This window comes from the organism of the source record quoted next, unplaced genomic scaffold (assembly GCF_019419815.1).
Source record: "Pyrus x bretschneideri cultivar Hongxiangsu unplaced genomic scaffold, Pyrus_bretschneideri_v1 Contig207, whole genome shotgun sequence".
In the NCBI taxonomy this organism is placed as follows: domain Eukaryota; kingdom Viridiplantae; phylum Streptophyta; class Magnoliopsida; order Rosales; family Rosaceae; genus Pyrus; species Pyrus x bretschneideri.
Window position 1 is genome coordinate 175,703 of NW_025999510.1, and position 22,585 is coordinate 198,287.

Genomic DNA, 22,585 nt, shown 5'->3' on the forward strand with positions numbered 1-22,585 from the left:
TATCTCATCAAGTTCAATGGTGTGTGTATATATATATATTTATTAAGTAGATTTAAATTTATTTATTTTGTGCGTTAAACACTTAAGAAATTGAATGGTATGTATATTTAAGCCGATGCAATGGTCACCAATTTTTAATATATATATATATATATATATTTTATAGTTTTTAGGGGTATAAAATTGTTAAATTAATATATATAATTATTATAGTATTTTTTTTAGGGTGAAAAATTATTAAATTAGTAATTTGCTTATCGTGTATCGTATTATCCACGTGTATACCCGAACCAACCCGTTATCTTTACAAGTGCTTATCGAGAAAAGGGTTCAAGGTGGCGGCGGGCGGGTAGGGTGGGTAGACTGAGCTCAAGTGGCTGGGATGGTTGGGCTTGTTGGGTGGGTTGGGCTTGGGTGGGCTCGATCAGTTGTTTTTCTAATTTTCTTAGTAGGATTTTTAGAATTATTACGAAATTTTTGGAATATTAGAAAAGTTTGAATTATTATAAATTTTAAGAAATATTGGATATCATGAGCAACGATCTTTGCCCGACAAATTTTCATCTGGCAAAATATTAGGCAACGAAATCACTTCATCTGTAATATGGTGTTTTTTGTAGTGTTTATACATAAATAAACTCTCTTTTTTAACAAACAACAAAATAATTTAAATAAACTCTCTTTTTTAACAAACGACAAAATAATTTATCTAAATTTATTTAAACCACGAAAAATGAGATTCCAATTAACTTAAGTGTAAATAATAGAGCTGCCAACTTAATAAAACTTAGATCTCCGAAGAAACTCTTTCCTTTTGTATTTCAAGAGAAAGTCTCTATGTCGGGCGGACGATACGTTTAGAGAAGTTCCACAAAGTTAAGAGAAAGTTAAGAGGAAGTTGGAAATAAAGCACTAGAACACGAGAAAATTTTTATTGTGATAAGAATACAAGTGATACATCATATGTTTTAATAAAAGTGGTGGGAGATTTTATTTTTTTAAGTTATTAATATTTTAGCACACATATTCTACTATTTGTACCGATCACACTGAAATATATTGAAACACAGCAATTGGTACTAAAAAATAAAGTTTCAAATAAGAAAGAAATTGTGTTCAATAAATGCAGCAATGTGGTAGGTGCGATCGCTACGTTGCATGCTTTTTTGGTCCTGCACTTTCGGAACGTCGGCAGTGGGATGAGCTTAAATGACCATGTCTCCATTTTTCCACTAACATAAGAAAAATAAAGAGAATAAAAAAAAAGAAGCATGTCTTTTTCCAGCTCGGCTAAGCTGATTGGCCAACCTAGATTATTCATTCCTGGGGTTTGCTATTCATTCGGGATTCGTACATGCGAATATTCAATTATTTAATTTAGGGATATGTATGTACATGTTGAAATGTTTCACATCGAATAGAGATAAAAAAAAAAAAAAAGAACTTTAAATATTTAAATTCTACTTCAACTAATATCGAAGTCTTTTGTAATAAAATCTCACACATGTCGAATTATGCATGTGGTAATTAACAAGTTGGGGGACAACATCGGTGTTGTTGGAAGTGGGTCTTTGACCCGTTGCTCTGATAATGTGACATGGTATCAGAGCCAGGAAGTGGGCCTGTATTGCTACGTGATGGGTGGGTCCCCTTAGGCCTTGGTGACGATGGTGGCTCCCTTGGCCCCATGTGTTGGGTGAGTCTCAATGCCTCTACGTGGTTGCCAATGTGTAGATATCTCACATGTGACCCACTAATTGAGTCTCACTTAGGTGGACGTGTTGAAAGATCCCACATGAAATCCACTTCAATATCTGACATTTACAAGACATGACATTGCTTACTCTGTAAACATGGTTTGTCAAGTCGTGTACCAGCTTGCAAATTCACATTTTCTATTGGTAAAACAAATTGTTAGGTATTTGCAAGGGACAATGCAATGTGGTTTAGTCTAAAATCATATTCAGACCAAATTGGACAACTGATATAAATACTAGAATGTCAGTTACTGGCTATATCGTTTATTTAGGCCCTAATCCAATTTTATGGCAATCCAATAAACAAGATACGGTGTCTAGAAGTTCAATTGAAGTAGAGTTCATTGCATTTGCTCACTGTGATGGTGATGTTCCATGGATTAGATTGGTTTTTAAGGATTTACATCTGGTTGTTTTTGCACCAACGTTGCTGGATTGTGATAATTTGTCAGCCTTAGCTCTTAGCTCAAAGCCTGTGTTTCACTCCAAAATCAGGCACTTGGATACAAATTATCATTATGTGAGAGAGAAGGTGCAAAAGAAGGAATATAATTGTTCAACATGTACCGATTGAGGAGCAACCTCCAAAATTGTGGTTCTGTGAATAAAAAGCTCTTCATTCATCCTGATGGATAGGCACCAGTTTATTCATCTATAATGATGTGATTCTAGAGAGTGACAAGGATAATTACCTTATGAATCAGAAGCAAAAGTGATGTATTTTTTTTCTTTTCTTTTTGATCTATTGTTGTAGTTCTTGACCTCTAATTTGTGGTTTGATGCATGTTATTGTAAACCTTGCTATAATCTAATGAAGAAGAAGGAAGGCAGATGAAAGCAGAAAATGTTTATAGAAGAAGATAGTGAGAACCAAAGAGCTTTTCGTATTCAACTACACAGAAAGAATGATTACAATCTGTTAGAGTTTACATGTTTATACATTCCTTATAACTACCCAATCTAACTACCTTCCTTATCTAATGACAAGTGGCATCTTGTAAGCCATTGGATCACTATCCTTAACTTCCCCCCTCAAGCTCAGGAGAGGAGTAACCTAACCTGAGGTTGTTACAATGCGTTTGAAACAATGGAGCAGACAATCCCTTAGTTAAAATATCAATAAACTGATCACTTGAGGTAACAAATTGAACCTGCAGCAACCTTTTAGCAGCTATTTCTCTCACAAAATGGATGTCCACCTCAATATGTTTAGTTCTCTGATGCAAAATTGGATTACAAGATATTGATATTGCTGGCATATTGTCATAGAAAAGAATAGGTGGAGTAGTAACTAGAATTTTGAGGAAGTCAAGTAATTGTTTAATCCAGTCAAGTTCAGCTATAGTGGTGGATAAGGCCCTGTATTCAGCCTCAGTGGATGATTTAGAGACTGTTTGCAGGTTCTTAGAAGACCAAGAGATGGGGTTATGACCAAGGAATACTACAAAACCGGTTGTTGATCTCCTATCATTGGAATCACCAGCCCAATCAGCGTCTGAGAAAGCATTTAAGTCCATAGAACCTGTCACATAGTTAATGCCAAGCTTGACAGTACCCTTAAGGTATCTGAGAATCTGATTAACTACAACATAGTGTGATTCCATAGGTTTGTTCATGAACTGACACACCTGATGTACTACAAATGCAATATTCGGGCTTGTAAATGTTAGGTAATGTTAAGCTCTAACTATACCCCTTTAAAGTGCAGCCTATTATATGGTAAATAGGGTGTTGCACAAGATTTTGATTCTAACATCTCAGTCTTTGTAAGAAGATCAGTAACATACTTTGCTTGTGATAGGAATAAGCCATCTGCATGTTGAATGATCTGAATTCCCAGAAAATAGTGTAAATGACCTAAATCCTTGACTTCGAATTCCTTGGTTAATGCAGCAATGATATCATCAATAATAGATGTAGTGCTTCCAGTGATTATTATATCATCCACATATAATAGGAGGATCATAACTGAGGAACCACCTTGCTTCACAAAGAGAGATGAATCTGCATAAGTTGCATTAAAGCCAATAGTAGGTAGAAAACTGGTGAATCTATCATTCCAAGCCCTCGGGGCTTGCTTAAGGCCGTACAAAGACTTATGGAGTTAGCAAACATAATCTGATTGTTGGACATCAAGAAATCCAAGTGGTTGAGACATATAAACCTCCTCCTGCAATGTGCCATGAAGAAATGCATTCTTCACATCTAGTTGTCTTAGTTTCCAACCAAAATTAGCTGCCAAGGCCAACATAAGTCTTACAGTAGTGGGTTTGACTACGGGACTAAATGTTTCCCCATAATCAACTCCTTCTTCCTGATTAACACCTTTAGTAACTAGCCTAGCCTTATACCTCCCAATTGTTCCATCAACATTCTTCTTAATCTTGAATACCCATTTACATCCAACTAAGTTTTTAGCTGAAGGTAAAGGTACTAAAGTCCATGTGCCCTAAGAATGTAATACATAAAGCTCCTCCTTCATTGCATTGACCCAAACTTCACTCATTAATGCTGACTTATACGTGGCAAGTTCAACAGTTGATAAGTCTACCCCCCCTCGATTCTTATGATTTGTTGTTAATAGAGCCTTCTTCTTGGAAATCTCACTTTTTGACCGAGTTTGCATTGGATACAAATTTAATAGAGGAATGGGGAGTACCACTTGTACTCTTTCCGGTTGGAAATTAGGGATCATAGGGATAGTTGAAGAAGATGACTGTTCAATTGCATTAATGGATTGTGAAGAATGTTGCACTACTGGAGTATCAGAGGATGGTGATATGGAAACAGGTGGTGGAGAATCTAGAGGTGTTGAATGTGGTATTAAGGTAGGCTAATGAGGACTAGAATGTGATGGGGATGAAATATGAGTATTTACAATCGGAGATGTAAGCATATTTTGAAGATTAGGAACTGGTATAGGTATTGATGCTGATATAGGTGATGATCTAGACACTGGTAATGGATTTGTAGAAGCCAAAGATGAGTAAGGAAACTCCTCATCGAAGATGACATGTCGAGAAATAAATACTTTCTTTCTAGACACTTCATAACATATGAAACCTTTGTCTTTGGAAGCATAACCAAGAAAGACACATTTACTGGTTCTAGGTTGCAGCTTGTTTGAATTAAAAGGCCTTAACAGTGGGAAGCATAAGCAGCCAAAAATTCTTAAATGGTTGACTTCAGGGACAGATCTAAATAGGACTTCAAATGGTGATTTATGATGAGGTGTTTGAGTAGGCATTCTATTAATAAGGTAGATTGAGGTTTGACACGCAAAGGACCAGAAACTTGGAGGTAACTGAGCTTGTTGTAACAGAGTGATGGATGTTTCAATAATGTGTATGTGCTTCCTTTCGGCTAGACCATTTTGTTCAGGTGTGTGAGGACATGACATGTGATGAGTTATTCCATTTTGAACTAGAAAGGATTAAAATTGCTTTCCTATTTATTCACCCCCACCGTTGCTTTGTAAGGTTTTAATGGAAACAGAGAAATGATTTAACACATACTGATAAAAGGCAGGAAAGATAGAACAAACAGCTGATTTATTAGTGATAAGAAAAATCCAATAGTATCTTTTATACTCATCTATGAAGGTGACATAGTATTTAAAACCTTCTATAGATAGACAAAGAGCAGGGCCCCACACATCACTATGAACAATCTCAAATGGTTTATTAGATTTTGACAAAACAGGTGTAAAAGGTAATCTGCTAAATTTTCCCTCTAAACATGTAGTACACAACATTGGAGAAGAATCTAGTACAACAGGTATGTTGGATTTTTTAAGAAGGATTAAAGGGATGACGTAGTCTGCTATGCCATAAGCTAGAGTTGACTTGACGACCGAGAAATGTAGCGGCTGGAAAATTTGGTTTGGAGTATATAGATTTGGTAGGCATAGGAATATGGTACAATCCATTATTGCATAGGCCTTTGAACAGTACTCTCCTTGTGATTTTGTCCTGAATCCAAAAACAGAAAGCATAAAAAATTAGCCAACAATTGTTATCAAGGCATATTCTATGTATTGAGAGTAAGTTTTGAGTAAGTTTAGGCACACAAAGCACAAAGTTCAACTTTAATTTGTGAGCAGAAGTTTGTAAAACAGAAGAGCCCACATGAGATACACTCAGACTTTCACCATTGGCAGTCTGAATCATTTCTGTGGATGGATATGGTGTAGCCAGAGACAGATTGCTTAGATCAGCAGTTATATGGTTTGTAGCACCTGAATCAGTAAGTCATACTTGCAGTGGATTCAATTGTTATCCTAAAGGTGGTGCTGAAGCATTAACATGATATGCATTCATGGATGACTGAGGAGTTAGACCATTGGAATTTTTGAAGTGACAGAACTGAGCACTATGGTTTCTTTTTCCATAGATTTGACAACCTTCGGGAATTGGAGAATCAATGTTCCTAAATCTGCATCTTCAATTAGGTAGAATCGTAATCCCCTCTCTCCCATCTTCAATTTGGTATTTTACATAAAATTGGTTGGAAAAGCATCCCATGGTTTTCGAGGGTGAGTGGTCGAGGAGCAAGGCGAGGAGGAGAGAGGGAGAGAGAGGGAATAGTCTTAGCTAGTCCCATGGTTTTCAAGGGGTTTCATCAAGACCAGCTAGTCCTAAATTTAGTCTAAGCGGTTGAGACTTAGTCTCATTAAACCTAGTCCCTGTCAGGAGCAAACATGGGACTAGACTAATCCAATCTAGTACACTTTAATGAGGGCAAACAAATGCCCCCTTAGAGTTTACATGTTTATACATTTCTTATAACTACCCAATCTAACTACCTTCCTTATCTAATGACAACTGGCATCTTGTAAGCCATTGGATCACTATCCTCAACAATTATATCTATCTTTTGCTCATAGTTTTGTGCAAATTGTGCTTCAACCTATAATAGTGAGTTTGCATAATCCTCCAAAGTATGTATTTTCTTAATCTAGTGGCAAATCTAGAATTTTAACTTTAGGATGTCCCAATATATACAATCTACATTTTTTTAAGATGGAAATAAAACTAAAAATTGAAGAGGTGGCACCCAAATTTTCTTTTGGTCTGAACTTAGCTCGGTGTATGAGAGTGAGTGTTTGTGGTGGAAAGAGAACCAAAAACCGAAGAAGCAAGCTCCTTTCTTGAAATATTGTAGTATATGGGTTTTTCTTTTTAATTTATTTCATATTACATTTTAGTGAGGGCTGTAAACACAAAAATCTCGTAGCAAATGAGACAAGAACATGTGTACAAAATAAAGATTGTATTAATTTGAATGTATCTCTTTACAATTTGAATCGTCTACTTCGATCTCCAAAATGTAAGGTGTGTAGTGTTGTTGATTCGATGGTCACGATGACTTGATCTTGAATGAACGAATGCCTCAAGGTTTTGGCTAGCAGTGATGGAAGCATTGGCACATCTAGTGGTGCTTGATTATTCTTCTCAAGAACGACGAAGAACACAGAGAGTTTTTCGAGTCTAGAGTGTTTGAGCATTTAGGGGGTTTGAGAGCTTCAGAGTTTCGAAGCTTCAATTTCTTGGTGTGAATGATTTTCTGGACCCCTTTCTTTGTCTTGGAGCCTCGTATTTATAGGCTTTCCAAGTCTTACCTATGGATCTGTTTTGGCCTCCATCTGGGTTTGATTAATTGACGATAGAACCAAGATTTCATTTGTGGCTTGGTTTGTGATTTGACTCCATCAATTAATATTTGATTTAATTTAAATTAAAACCAAATAACTCATTTCCATCAAGTGTTGACACGTGTCCCTCTTAATGGCTCGTTTGGTTTTGATGAGTCACATGACATGTGCACGAGTTGTGAGACCCATGATGCATACCACATAAGCCTTGGCATGTCAAAACTTTAATACGTTGGTGAACATTTACTTCACCAAAATTTCAAAGTTACAAGTGCATTGCATAAAAAGCAACATTTTACTTGAGCAAAACACAAATGTTTTGGTAGAAAATTTATGGCAGCTCATCTCATATTCTTCCCAGCTTGTCTGTAAATCTGCAACAAACAACCATGGCTACAAGGCGTCACCACCATCATCACATCTTCTCTGCAGATCAGCCTTTGCACATCCATATAACCAAAGAGGTCCCGACCACCTGTCCACCACTACCTTTTAAAAGAATCGAGAGGTCCTTGAAGGTCCTTCAAAGGATCTTTTACCGGCTTTCAAGTGGCCTCGGGACTACCCGAGTCTCTCTATAGATCTGCCTTTACCCTGATCTACTAATGAAATTCTCCATTTTTTCAAAATAAATAAATAAATAATTCAAGATTCTAAAAAAGGCTAAACACCAGTCGAGCGTTGGACTGGAACTAGGCAAACTAAGCGTATTTAATTATATTATTATATAACATATAAATAGATACCTACTTACACTCTAAAGAGAACTATACTTGTATTGAGAATTGAGAAAAGTTAAAACTTAAGCCATCATAGCCTTGCCATTGAAAACCTACTTTCAAAGTCTGAGTAGGCTGCAAAATGAGCCCAGGTGATGACGTGTCTAGGCAACAACAACTGCAATAAAAGGCACAAATAGAGTCAGAGTCAGCGCGAGTGGAGGTGAAAGAGAGAGAATGTGTATTTGCGGAGATGCAAGGAGAAGAGAAACATGAACTGGTGAAGAGAATTAGTGTAGTTTACCCAGAAAACCATTCAACTTAATTACAAAATAAAAAAAAAAACAATGGAACCGTAAACCCTGAACCCCTTGGCCCCTACTCGATTTTCTTTTACGTTTTGGCCTAAATTGTATTGGTCTTCCACCACCCAGCACAACCGATTTTTAAAACAGTGAAATAAGCACCGTTTAGGCCGATTTTTAGAATAGTGAAATAATTAAATGAAGCATGCACTGCAAACTCAAGACTTGTTTTAATAGGGTAAAGCTGAGTGGCCACTGTTCAAACAAACTTAAAGCTTGCTTGGAAAGGAAAAAACATGCGAATGTGCAAATTTAAGCTATGGCTTTTCTACAAATATTATATTGGATAGTACGAATGTATTTTACAAATGATAACAATGAAGAGGATTCAAAATTTTAAAAAGAGATACTTGGTAACTTTTTCAACTAATTTCTAATATACGTTTAATCATACACATATTGTATCATATTAAGACCAAATTGGACAACTAATATAAATACCAGAATGTCAGTTATTGGTTATATCATTTATTTGGGCCCTAATTCAATTTCATGGCAGTCCAATAAACAAGCAATGGTGTCTATAAGTTTAACTGAAGCAGAATATAAAGCACTTGCTCACTGTGATGATGATATTTCATGGATTAGAATGGTTCTTAAGGATTTACATCAGGTCGTTTTTGTACCAACATTGCTATATTGTGATCATTTGTCAGCCTTAGCTCTTAGCTCAAATCATGTGTCTCACTCCAGAATCAAGCACTTGGATACATATTACCATTATTTGAGATAGAAGGTGCAAAGAGGGGATCTAATTGTTCAATATGTGCCCACTGAGGAGCAACTTCAAAGTTGTGGTTCTGTGAATAAAAAGCTCTCCATTCGTCCTGATGGATAGGCACGAGTTTATTCATCTAGATTGATGTGATTCAAGAAAGACGAGGAAAATTCCCTTACGAATCAGAAGGGAAAGTGATGTTTTTTTTTTCTTTTCTTTTTGATCTATTGCAATAGTTCTTGACCTCTAATTTGTGGTTTGATGCATGTTATATCTGTCTTTTGCTCATAGTTTTGTGCAAATTGTGCTTCAACCTGTATTAGTGAGTTTGCATAATCCTCCAAAGTTTGTAATCCTTGATCTAGAGGCGGATTCAGAATTTTAACCTTGGGTGGCTCTAGTATATGCAATCCATGATTTTTTAAGATGTAAGAAAACTCAAAATTGAAGAAATGAGTAGCCAAAATTTTCTTTTAGTCTGAACTTAGTGTTGAGAGTTACCCCACATTGGTGAGGGGCAAGGTTTGCTATGTGCTTATATGGTCTTGGGCTATTCCCTATATGGCTAATTAGTTTTATGGTAGAACCTCAATTTCATCATGGTAGGTTGTCCTCGTGTGAAGCCAAACAGCCACACGCACTTCACGTCACCCAATTGTTGTCCACATGTAGGCTTGAAAATCCACCACACATGCGGGGGCGTGTTGAGAGTTGTCCCACATCGGTGAGGGACAAGGTTTGCTATGTGCTTGTATGATCTTGGGCTACTCCCCATATGGTCAATTGGTTTTATGATAGAACTTCAATTTCATCACTTAGCTGGGTGTATGAGAGAGTTTGTGGTGGAAAAAGAACTAAAAACCGATGAAGTAAGCTCCTTTCTTGAAATATTGCAGTATATGGGTTTTCTTTTTATTTCATCTTACATTTTAGTGAGTGCATTGAATAAAACGCAACATTTTACTTAAGCAAAACACAGTTTTTTTGTTGAAAAAATTAGGGCAGCGTGTCTTATATTCTTCCAAGCTTCTCTGCAAATCTGCAACAAACAACCATGGTTACAAGGCGTCACCACCATCGTTGCAGCTTCTCTGTAGATCAGCCTTTGCACAATTGTGGAATCAAAGAGGTCCCAACAACTTGTCCACTACTACCTTATAAAAGAATCTAGAGGTCCTTGAAGGTCTTTCAAAGGATCTTTTACCGGCTTTTAGGTGGTCCTGGAACCACCCAAGTTTCTTTATAGATCGGCCCTTACCTTGATCTATTAATGAAATTCTCCATTTTTCATAATAAATATATAAATAATTTAAGGTTCTGAAAAAAAACTAGGCATTAATCAAGCATCGGGGTATGACCTGTTAACTACATTGCAAAATATAAAGTTGGTACAAGGGAAAAGAAAGATGATAGAGAGAAAACTAGAAAGATTGTATTGATTGAATGGATAAAATGTATACAAAATGAACTTCATGAAATACTAGCTATACAATCCCTTATATAGCCATATATTCCAATTACAATAATACCCTTCTAACTATATTTCTGTTATATCAGTTATTACCCCCCCTTCAAACTAAACTTGGAGTATCCAAGTGAAGTTTGAGCTAGCCAGGTATTTGAGACTGATCTGGAGTTGTTGACACTAAGGCACTGTGACTGGACCCTTTTTGGAACCTTGGATTTGCTGCAAACTGGTGACGTGCATCTTGAATTACAAACTCATCCATTGGTGGTAAGTCTTCAAGCTTTGTGAAGGTGACAATTACTCTGATAGTAGGAACCACTGGGATAGCAACCTTGACTGGAAATGTACCCATTGGAAGCTTAGTTGTAAGCAGCTCCCTCAAACGACGAATTGCCTTAACCTTGTTTGCTAAAATATCAAGGAATGGCAACAGTTCCTCGATTTGTAATGGAAAGCTTGGGGAAAGCCAGAGGATTGGCCTTAATCCTTTCTTATACTCATTCTCCTTGCGAGCATCATGGTGATGATTCCTGTTATCAGAACTTGTGGAAGAAGACGACCAAACTGAACCTTGTATCATCCTTTCAAACAAACATATTGCAGATACAATCTCTCCATCCAAAAAACCAACATTCCTCTGCCTCTCACAGGATCTTCACAAAGGAGTTGTAGCACACCCTCATGCCGGTTATAACAATTTCTCGCGGGTTTACCCTTCGTGGGATTTACCGTCAACAATCTCATTCAACTTGGCTTCGGCCTTTAATATTTACAAAAAAACAGAAAATTAACAAACTATAGTGCGGCATCGGCCTGAACTATAGCACCACGGGATCGCCCTTTGTGGATTTTACCAAAAACAACTTCTTTGAACAATGGCATCGGCCTTCACAATTTCAACAATTTCAACAACTGAAAATCAATATCTATGTAGGATTACCCTTCGTGGGATTTACCTACTCAAAACATGGGATTACCCTTCGTGGGATTTACCATTAACAACTTCTTCTAACTTCATCGAATAACCGGACTTACTGTAGATTCATGCTAACAACTGAGCTGGTTAGACTTGACATTATAGGCTGAGATAAGGGAAAATTACTGCACAAAACTCCTAACAGAGTTGCAGAAAATTAGTGAAGTAGAGAGACAAGAATCGGATACTGCAAAATTTGTTGAGTAATTCTACAATGAACACCCTAAAGATACAACCAGCAATCCTACTCGCACGAACACCAAGCGATGCTGCAGTTACCAGTCCTAGACCACCTTCTGACCGTTCACCCCAGTTTTATGATGAAGTCAACATGCAGCATTCTACTAACAATGTGTCACCGCCCATTTCACCAAACATATCAAGATTTGCAGAAAAATCAAATCCCATAAAATTGCAGCATATCAGTGAGAGAGAAAGAACTAGACACCATACACATTGCACAATCCAGCAATGACCAATATTCTTGAATCCAAATACCCCAAATATCACAAATACTGATCCCAGAGAAGATTCACAAGAAAGATGAACAACATAGTGATGCGAGAATTATACGCACACAAATTAAACCCTCTTTTCGTCAAATTGTAGTATATGTATAAGTAGGGATCGTTCTGGACCGGGGATTAGGAGGGATTGTTAATCACTTGGATTTGACTCAAAAACGTAAAATAACAATATGAATGTATTTCTAACTAATCTAACACTTTTAAAATAAATGGGGGATTGGTTTTGGATGAATTTAAACTAAATGCACAGATTCTAATTAAAACAGATTATAAAAACGAAATTGATAAAATAGAATGATGAAAAACTAGTTAGAGGGTTCCTTATCCACACATGAACATAAGCATATAATTTGACTCCCAGTTCTGACTTCAACAAACGATGAATGACAATGCTCCAAGTTAATTAGGTCCGCTTAAATTAACCTTCAGATTTCCCTAGATTCATTGGATTGAATGGGATACGCATTACAACCAAATTATTCCTAATCAAAGTCTCTCACATGGAATACGCATGATAGAGACATTCAACAAAGATCATTAAGTTCAACGGAAATCATAAACATCGACTAGGCATTCATAACTATGGGATACGCATGTTAATCCAGCCTAGGGTTTACTAAACACAATCGTGACTAGTGATTTTTACTACTCATGAATATAAGTTCATAACGATTAGGTGAAATTCCCTTATATCCTAGCATCAAGTTTTAGGCATGCAAATTAAGTGTCGACCCTCAACCCACATACATAAACAAGTTCTTAATCAAAACAGGAAAGTAACCCACATCTAAAGTTCATGAATTCATAACTGGAGTAAATCAAATCATAACCAACATATGTCCATGGCTTCAAATTCGCTTCTAACTAAAAAGAAATTAGTTTCACATGTTTAACATAATTGAATAACAAGTTAAATTAAACATGAAAACAGAAACAAGAAAAGAAAGAACAAATGGATGGAATTGAATGGATGGAAAGTTAGCTACGGGGTTCATCTCCACATATGTTATACTTGCATAATAAAACGATTTCCAATTGCATTTCAACAAATCATTAATTCTCAACGCCCCGGGTCAATTAGGTCCGCTTAAATTAACCGTCAAGTTTTCCTTAAGTTAATGAATTGGATGGGTTAGCGCAACGCAATTCACAACATTCTCCAAAAGTCCTTTACGTGAAAAGCACAATAAAGATACAATCAAAGATCATTAAGCATCATGAAAACTTTAAGTGTTGACGAGGCATTCGTTACTATGGAATACGCATGAAACTTATGCCAAGAATTCATTTAACGCGATTGTTTATAAGCAACCTCCACTACTTGTGAATATAAGTTCGTAACTATTAGGTGAAACTCACTTATATTCTAGCGTCATATTCATGCATGAAAATTAAGTGTACACTCTCAATAAACATACATAAATAAGTTATCAATCAAACGGTTAAACAAATTGAACCACAACTTATGAAACGCAATTAGAAGTAATCAAATCAAAATGCAAGCATAAACATATATTTCGAATCACCCCCTAGCTAAAGGGGGTTTAGTTTATTATAACTTTGAAATCAAAGAAACACCTAAACATTCCAACAACTCAAACTTGAATTGTATGAATGTTTAGGCACTCTTCTCTTCCATTCCTCATACGTACAAACAAAGAGAATTGAATTTAAACATTGAAATCAAAGAAACACCTAAACATTCCAACAACTCAAACTTGAATTGTATGAACGTTTAGGCCCTCTTCTCTTCCTCTTTATTGTAGCATAAGGTCTAAGGATAGTTGGTTTGGGGGAATGGAAGTGTGGAATGGAGTGAGGAGTGATGGAAATGGAAAGATGGTTTTGGATTCTAAGGGGACTCACGGTAAAGAGAAGTAATGGAAGTGTTTGTGGTGTGTTGTGTATGAAATGAGATGATGCTTGAATGAATGAATGCAAGGGTATTTATAGGGGGAATGGGAGAATATGTGGGTGATTGTTTAAGAGTGAATGTGGTTGTTATGATTGAGAGTGCATGTGGATGAAATAATGATGGAAAAAGAGCTAGGTTGTTGGTGTGTGAATGCATGTGTTGAATTGGTGGTGCAATGATGAAAGAGTAAGTGCATGTGTGTGTGAATGGTGGTGCAATGATGAAAGAGTAAGTGCATGTGTGTGTGAAAGAGTAAGTGCATGTGTGTGTGAATGGTGGTGTAATGATGAAAGAATAAGTGCATGTGTGTGTGAATGGTGGTGCAATGATGGTTTTGGGGTTGTGATGCATGTGAATGCATGTGGCTAAGGGTTGTTGATTGGGCTAGAGGTTTTGCATGGCTCAAAGGATTGTTTGATTGGGCTAGGCCCTTTGTTTTATGTCCAAAGTGCATACAAGGCTTTCAAATTCGTCCAACACTTTGGCTCCAAGCATATGCTATCCATTCCAAGCCCAATTTTGCTCCAAAATGCTCCAAAATGCATCTTTTTGCTTCCTTAACCATATGAACCTAAAAACACACGAAAATGGCTTAAACTACTAAAACAACTATGAATTAACAACATAGATGCACGAAAACAAGCTAAGTAAGTCGCCTAAATATGCTCCTATCACATAGTGAACATTCTCTTACTGAAACATTTAATCAAACAGGTTATATGCACTGTGAAAACCAGAAATCAAGAACCTGATAAGAACTTCAACCTTGACCCACTTTCATTCTTCAAGATTTCATCTTTGTCGTCTCCAATGGCGACTTACTTGTCTTCTTCACTATCCCTTTCTCTCTCTCTCTCTCTCTCGTGTTAATGGACAATCATTCCCTTGTACCGTGTGGTTTCCACTTCAAACCCACCGATCAAGAACTCATCCATTGCTTCCTCCGCAACTTTCTGATGGACAGACAGCCGCTACTGCTGCCGCCATACAACACCATCATACACGAGTGCAATCTCTTTGGCAACAGATCCGAACCCTCTGAGATATGGGAAGCCTATGAAGGAGGAGCTCAGCGCGCCGATCAAGCCTTGTATTTCTTCTCCGAACTCAAGAAATTAAACCCCATGGGTTCCCACATTGATCGAAAGATTGGAAGCGGAGGTACTTGGAATATTGGCAAGGCAGTTGCCACATGGGTTAATGGGACAGACGGAAACCCTTCGCCCATTGGACTAAAGAGAACCTTCTGCTACAAGAATGAAGGCTCGGAGGACAACGGCAGATGGTTACTTGACGACTTCCTGTTGTGAAATGGTGAGTCTCTGCTAGTTTGTGGAGATGAGAGCACCGTTTGGAAGCCTGATCGGTTCTAACCCCAGTGCTAACGGATCCCAGCCCAAACATGGCGTCGGCGAAGCAGTTGGTACTCGAACTCAGCAACCCCCAACTTCGTGAAAACGCGCTCATTGAACTCTCCAAGAAGAGAGAATTATTTCAAGACTTGGCAACAATCACGATCCCAACAATCGGACAAAAAACAACTCAAGAACAATTGCGGAAGCACCAAAAATCTAATAGAAATTTGAAGAGAAGCTAAACTAGGGGAAAAGAAAATTGTAACTACTACGAAGAAGAGAAACCACCAGAATCCATGGCGTGAGCCTGGTGGCTCTGATACCATGTTAACTACATTGCAAAATATAAAGTTGGTACAAGGGAAAAGAAAGATGATAGAGAGAAAACTAGAAAGATTGTATTGATTGAATGGATAAAATGTATACAAAATGAACTTCATGAAATACTAGCTATACAATCCCTTATATAGCCATATATTCCAATTACAATAATACCCTTCTAACTATATTTCTGTTATATCAGTTATTATGACCTAGGTAGACTAAGCACATTTAATTATTTATAGCATATATATAGGTGCCTACTTGCACTCTAAAAAAAACTATACTTGTATTGATAATTTAAAAAAGTTAAACCTTAAGCCATCATGGCATTGCCATTGAAAACCTACCCGCAAAGTCTAAGCAGGTTGCAAAATGAGCCCAGGTGATGACGCTTCTAGGCAATGACAACTACGAGAGACAGCACATATAGAGTCAGAGTCGACGTGTGCGGAGGAGAGAGAAAGAACACTTATGTGAGGATAGATAAGGAGAAGAGAAACATGAAACGGCAAGAGAAATAATATGGGTTCTTTTAGGGTAGGTTACCCAGAAAACCATTTAACTTAAGGAAAAAAAAATGGAACCGTAAACCCTGAACCACCTAGCCCCTAACCAATTTTTCCTTACATTTTGGCCTAACTTGCATCGATCTTCCACTGCTTAGCGCTTAAGCACTGCCTAAGCGGATTTTTAGAATAGTGAAATAATTAAATGGAGCATGCACTGTACACTCAAGACTAGTCTTCATAGTGTAAAGCTGAGTGGCCTCTGTCCGAACAAACTTGAATCTTGCGTGGAAAGGAAAAAACATGCTAATGTCCCTAATTTAAGCAATGGCTCTTCCAACCATTTTAATTAAAAATATTACTTTCCTTCAACCATAGTTTACTACTAGGTAGGTACCCTTTTCTTGTGACTCTTAATTGATGCCGATCTTCGACGAGGATGGGTTGTTGACTGAACAGCTCACAATTTTTCTGGAGGAAAATTTAAATAACAGTGATGTCTGCAATGGTTATAGACTTGTTGGCTTCCTCATCTCGGATAGGGAGCCTCTTGCCAGTGGCATGAAGCATGCCCTCCCAAGAGATGGAAACACATTGTTCACTCCGCCGATGTGAAGATAGCATGGGCGAGTCCCAATGTTTATGTCATAATGGTTAATTCGGAAGAGATATCCAGGAAGTTAATCGAAAAGGGCCCATGGTTTGTAAACGACGATGTGTTTGTGATACAAGCATGGCCGAAGGAATGTACACTCGAAGAGATAACCCCGAACTATGCTACATTTTGGATACAAATCTATGGTCTCCCATTGGGCATTCTCACAGTGTCTTGTGCTAGAACTATTGGGGAAAAGATTGGAATGGTTATCAGAGTTGAGGATCCCGCTCTCACCGGTAACAGGGGATTTCTAAGATTAAGAGTTGAAATTTGCGCTAGAAATCCATTGTTGATGGGATTCTGGTTACCCAGGAAAAATGGTGAGCGTACATGGGCAAGATTCAAATATAAGGGTTTGAAGAAATTCTGTTATCGATGTGGCCACCTGAGGCACACTAATCTAAAGGATAAACCTTGTCAACATTCACTCTACCCTGCAGTGATTCATGATGGATTGGTATATGGGGATCATCTACGGGTTGTTGCCGTCAAGGGGCCTACTTCGGTTTTCCAGCCTAACCCAGACTCATATTTCCAATGCTTTATTTGAATTGCCAGACAACCCTAGCCACACCTTTTCTAACCTCCAATTTGGCCCCCAAACACTTTTCCCAATTACGATACATCCGGTGATCCCTATGAAGCCCACTCAAATGAAGCCTAACACAAGCCAACATGGCCAACTTCACCAAAGCCCATTTAAAAGGAGAAAAATCTGTTTGTTGGAGTTAGGGACTTCTGGCAATAATTGTAATCCTAATAAGGCTAGTAGAGCTAGCACTGGTTTAGTCAGAAGTCCACTATGTCCCATGGCAAAGAAATTCCAAGTAAAGGGGGTGAGAAACATGGAACCTACCCAAGTAAAAAGGATGGATATTGCTACTCCAAAAGCAATTATCTCCCAACACCTCAAGAATGTTGATTGAAGAATGAGGAATCCGGGAAAGTAAGAGACACACAATTATGGTTGTGGTGGCTGGCCTATTGCATCCACACGGCCCTAATGATACAACTTTTTTGGAATATCAAGGGTTAGGAAATCCTTTGACAGTCCAAAATCTTAGGGAGTTGATTCGCTCTCATAATCCCTCTATAGTGTTTTTAATGGAAACTAAACAAGGCACTTATAGAATGAATCGATTGAGGAGACAGTTTTGCTACTCCAAAGGTTACAATGTTGACCCGGAAGGCTCGGCGGGTAGATTAAGTGTGTGGTGGAGGCCCAAACTCAAGGTCCAAATTTTGTCAGCGACAAAGAACTTGATTGATACCTTTTTATGGTGTGATTCTTTGGGGGATGGTTGTCATCTCTCGTTGATGTATGGTCCTCCATATCAGAACAAGAAGCAAGCATTTTGGGATGCTATTAGGAATCTCCATGCTAACATGGATTGCACGTGGGTTTGCATGGGAGATCTTAATGAATTGTTGTGCTCTCATGAAACGGAGGGTGGTTCCCTTTGGTGCAACACAAGAGTGAGGTACCTTTGCAATTTCGTTGATGCAAATGGGTTGTTCAATGTGGAATTCAAGGGACCTCGGTTTACTTGGGTGAGGAAGGAAAATGATATGATTGTTTTGCAGGAGAGACTTGACCGATGTCTTATGAATGATAAGTGGTTGGATTTGTGGCCTGCTTCTCGGGTTATCCATTGTCCTTGTATTGCTTCCAATCACAATCTTGTTTTGTTTGATAATCCCCCCCTCTTTTTCCAAAGCTCAAAAACAATTCAAGCTAGAAGCCATGTGGACAAAGGATCCTAAGTGCAAATCGGTGGTGGAATTGGGTTGGTAGGAAGGTATCGGCACCACGTACTTGAATAAATGGATGTCCGGTCTGTACTTTTGCAAAAAGAGGTTGATCACTTGGAGTAAGGTGAATTTTCCCAATAATAAATGCAAGATTGATGTTTTGCTTAAAGATTTGGAGGGAATTCAGTGCTCATCTTCCCCTCATTTGAAAAAAGAATTGGAGGTTAAGGCTCAATTGCAAGATTTATGGCAGCGAGAGGAGCTTTATTGGAAACAAAGGTCGAGGATTACTGGCTTAAGGACGGTGATGCTAACACTAGATTTTTCCACCTATCTACTCTCCAACGAAGAAGGTCGATTAGGATAGTCAAAATTGATGGAGGAAATGGGATTTGGATTGAAAATGAACGTGATATCCGTCTTGCTTTTGAGAACTTCTATGAGGACCTTTTTAAATTGTCAGGGAGTAGAGATTGAGGGAATGTCTTTGACTGCATACAACCAACTATTACTTATGAGATGAATGAGGATCTATGCAGACCCATTTCTGTTGAGGAAGTTGAAGATCCTGCTTTTCAACTTGGCTCCTTGAAGACCCTTGGCCTGATGGTTTTCTAGGGCTGTTTTACCACAAATTTTGGGATATTGTTAATGATGTGATAGTGGGGACAACCAAGGAATTTATGGATGGTTTGTTATATCTACACCAACTCAACAAAACCTATATTGCCCTCATTCCGAAAGTCCTTGACCTTGAAAATAGAAGCCAATTCAGACCTATTAGCCTTTGCAACAACTCTTACAAGATTTTATCGAAAATTCTTTCCAATCGCCTCAAAACCATCCTACCAAATATTATATCCTACCACCAAAATGCTTTTGTACCTAGCCGTCAAATCCATGACAATCTTTTTGTAGCCCATGAAGCTTACCACTACTTGAAACTCAAGAAAAAAGGAAAGAGGTGTGAGTTGGCTTTGAAATTAGACATGAATAAAGCTTATGATAGGGTGGAGTGGGACTTTTTGGAGGAGACTATGTTGAGAATGGGGTTTGATATTTCTTGCGTGGCGTTGGTGATGAGTTGTGTTAGAGCTACTTCTTTGTCGGTGTTGATCAATGGGAAGCCGGGGAAGTTTTTCAACCCATTAAGGGGATTAAGGCAAGGGGATCCATTATTTCCCTACCTCTTCCTCTTGGTGAGCGAAGTGCTTTCACAAAACATATGTTATGCTACTAATGTGAATTTTGTGTAGGGGATGACTATTAGTAAAGGTGGCCCCATGCTATCACATATCTTTTTCACCGACGACTCACTTTTCTTCATTCGTGCCACTGTGGAGAATTGTCACAATATAATGAAGATTTTTTATGATTATTGCGTTGCTTCGAGGCAACAAATCAATTATGATAAATCCTCTGTCTACTTTAGTAACAACACTTCGGTAGATGCCAAGACAGAAATGTGTGCAATTCTAAGAATTCCGGTTATGAACGACCCGGGAGTGTACTTGGGATTGCCATCTATTTGGGGAAAGTCGAAAAGAAAAGCGTTAGGTTACATCAGAAAAACGATTTCGAAGAAGATTAAGGGTTGGAAGGCCTTTCACTTGTTAATGGCGGGGAGAGAAGTTCTTATCAAAGCCATGGCTCTCGCGGTCCCGACTTATCCGATGGCTTACTTTAAATTTCCCACCACTTTATGCAATGCTATTAATGTTGATATGAGCAGTTTTTGGTGGGGAGATTGTGAGGAGAAGAAGAAGATTCATTGGAGCAGCTGGGGAAGTTTAGGCAACCCCAAGTCTGAAGGAGGAATAAGATTTAGAGATATTGAATGTTTCAATAATACTCTTCTTGGGAAGTAGTGTTGGAGAATCATTTGCAACCTTGACGCTATATGGGTTAGAATTCTTAAGGCACATTACTTTCCAAATTGTGACTTCCTTCAAGCTACTCGAGGTTATGGGCTTGGGTTAGCCTTTTGGAGGGTAGAAAAATGCTGGAAAAAGGTACTTTGTGGCTGATTAGTAATGGTGAAACTGTGAAGGTATGGAATGACAATTGGCTACCCGATATGGAAAGACAGAAGCTAAATCCTAAAGCAATTCTACCTGGATGTGCTCCGTCTCTTGTGTGTGACTTGATTGGGAGAGAAGACTCAAAGTGGAATTTGAGTATATATGAGCATCTGTTGAAGGATGATGATATGAGTCTGATTTGTGCTATCCCGCTTTACTTGTTTGATAGCCCGAATCGTCTTATTTGGCTTTGGACAAAGGATGGTGCGTACACAATGAAGAGTGGTTACTTTTGGGCTTTCAAATTTAAAAATCAAAGTACTGTTGTCTACCAACACTCTTTTCATCAAGTCGACAAGAAAATATGGAAGTTTGTTTGGAGCGTGAATTTACTTCCCAAGATTTGCAACTTTCTATGGCGAGCTATGTCTTCTTTTCTCCCAACCAAGTTGATCTTATCTCGAAGACATCTTGCAAACAACATGTGCTGCCCTATTTGCCTGGTAGATGACGAGTCGATTGAACACATGTTGCTGCTTTGTCCATAGGCTTGGCCGGTGTGGTTTGGCTCTCTTTGAAGCTACTTACCTAGCCTATAGTGTATAACCAAGTTTGATAAATCGATTACGGCACCTGACTGTAATCAGCTCATTATTGTTCTTGGGATTACTTGCTGGGAAATTTGGAAAGAAAGGTGTAGGGTGTCTTTCAATGATTCTGTAAACACGAAAATTCCTGAAACAAGAAACAAGAATACGTGTACAAAATAATTTTTTTTTTAAATAATGATTTTTAGGGTTACAATCTCTTTGTAATTTGATCCTCTGATTCTATCTTCGTAGGGTGTAGGTTTGTGGATGAGCTGTTGATCCAAAGGGCCGTCGGGGCTTGATCTAGGGATGAACAGTTGATGAATGGATCTTCAAGGGGCGTTGGGCTTGATCTTGAAGAATGGGTGTATAGGTTTGTTTGAGATTGTTGATCCAAAGGGCCGTTGGGGCTTGATCTTAGGATGAACGGATGATGAATGATGAACACTTTCTTCAAGGGGCCGTCGGGGCTTGATCTTGAGTCGGTGGAAGTTCTTCAAGGGCCGTTGGGGCTTGACCTTGAAGGAGGATTTGACGAAGAACGAAGAGTGTTTTCTTGATCCTTCGGGATTTTCTTGAGAGCTTTAGAGTTTCAAGGCTTCAAGGTTTTAGTGTGATGTAAATTCCTTCTTTTTTCTCCCCAAAAATGAATGCCTTGGCTTCCTATTTATAGAATTCCAAAAGTTGATTTTTGGATTTAAATAATCAGATGAAATAAATCATTTCTGCCAGGTATTGACACGTGTCCTATTTGATGATCTTTCCAATTTATTTCGATTTTTCGTTGAGTCACACGCTACATGTAAAATTTATGTGACACGTGAGCGTTGAAATTTTAATTATTGGTTAACATTCATTTCACCGAAATTTTGATGTCTACAAATGCCCCCACTTCAAGGCGCGTCGTAGACATGTGCTTGTCACATGTAGAAGATGCGTTTTGAAGTCCCTTAATGTAGATATCAACCCAAGGGCCGTCGAGGCTTGATCTTGAATTGGGCTGGAAATTTCTTCAAGGGCCATCGAGGCTTGATCTTGAGTTCGACTGGAAGATTTTCTGGTTTCCTCCAATCGTTGATTTTCCACAGGCTTAATCTTGAACTGGGCTAGAGGATTCTTTTGGTCTCCCCCGAAGGTCTGAACTTAACTCCTTTTATCTGGAGTTGAATTTGATTCAAGGGTGGTGAACACTTGATTTTGAATCGGACTTGTGATTTTTTCAAGGTCCATCGAGGCTTGATCTTGAGTGAAAATAAGACCATGAGCGGTTTCAGGATTCAG

General features: G+C 38.2%; 1 protein-coding gene across 1 annotated transcript; it reads left to right on the forward strand.

Moving 5' to 3' along the window:
• The first annotated feature begins 14,967 nt into the window (after positions 1-14,967).
• On the forward strand, positions 14,968-15,408 carry LOC125477256 (NAC domain-containing protein 26-like). Its single transcript, XM_048584202.1, has one exon. It carries the CDS (start codon positions 14,968-14,970, stop codon positions 15,406-15,408), a length of 441 nt encoding a protein of 146 aa, XP_048440159.1.
• Positions 15,409-22,585: the final 7,177 nt, after the last annotated feature.

Excerpts from the sequence above, each read along its gene's own strand:
- LOC125477256 (XM_048584202.1), top strand. The coding sequence starts at position 14,968 with ATGGACAATCATTCCCTTGTACCGTGTGGTTTCCACTTCAAACCCACC.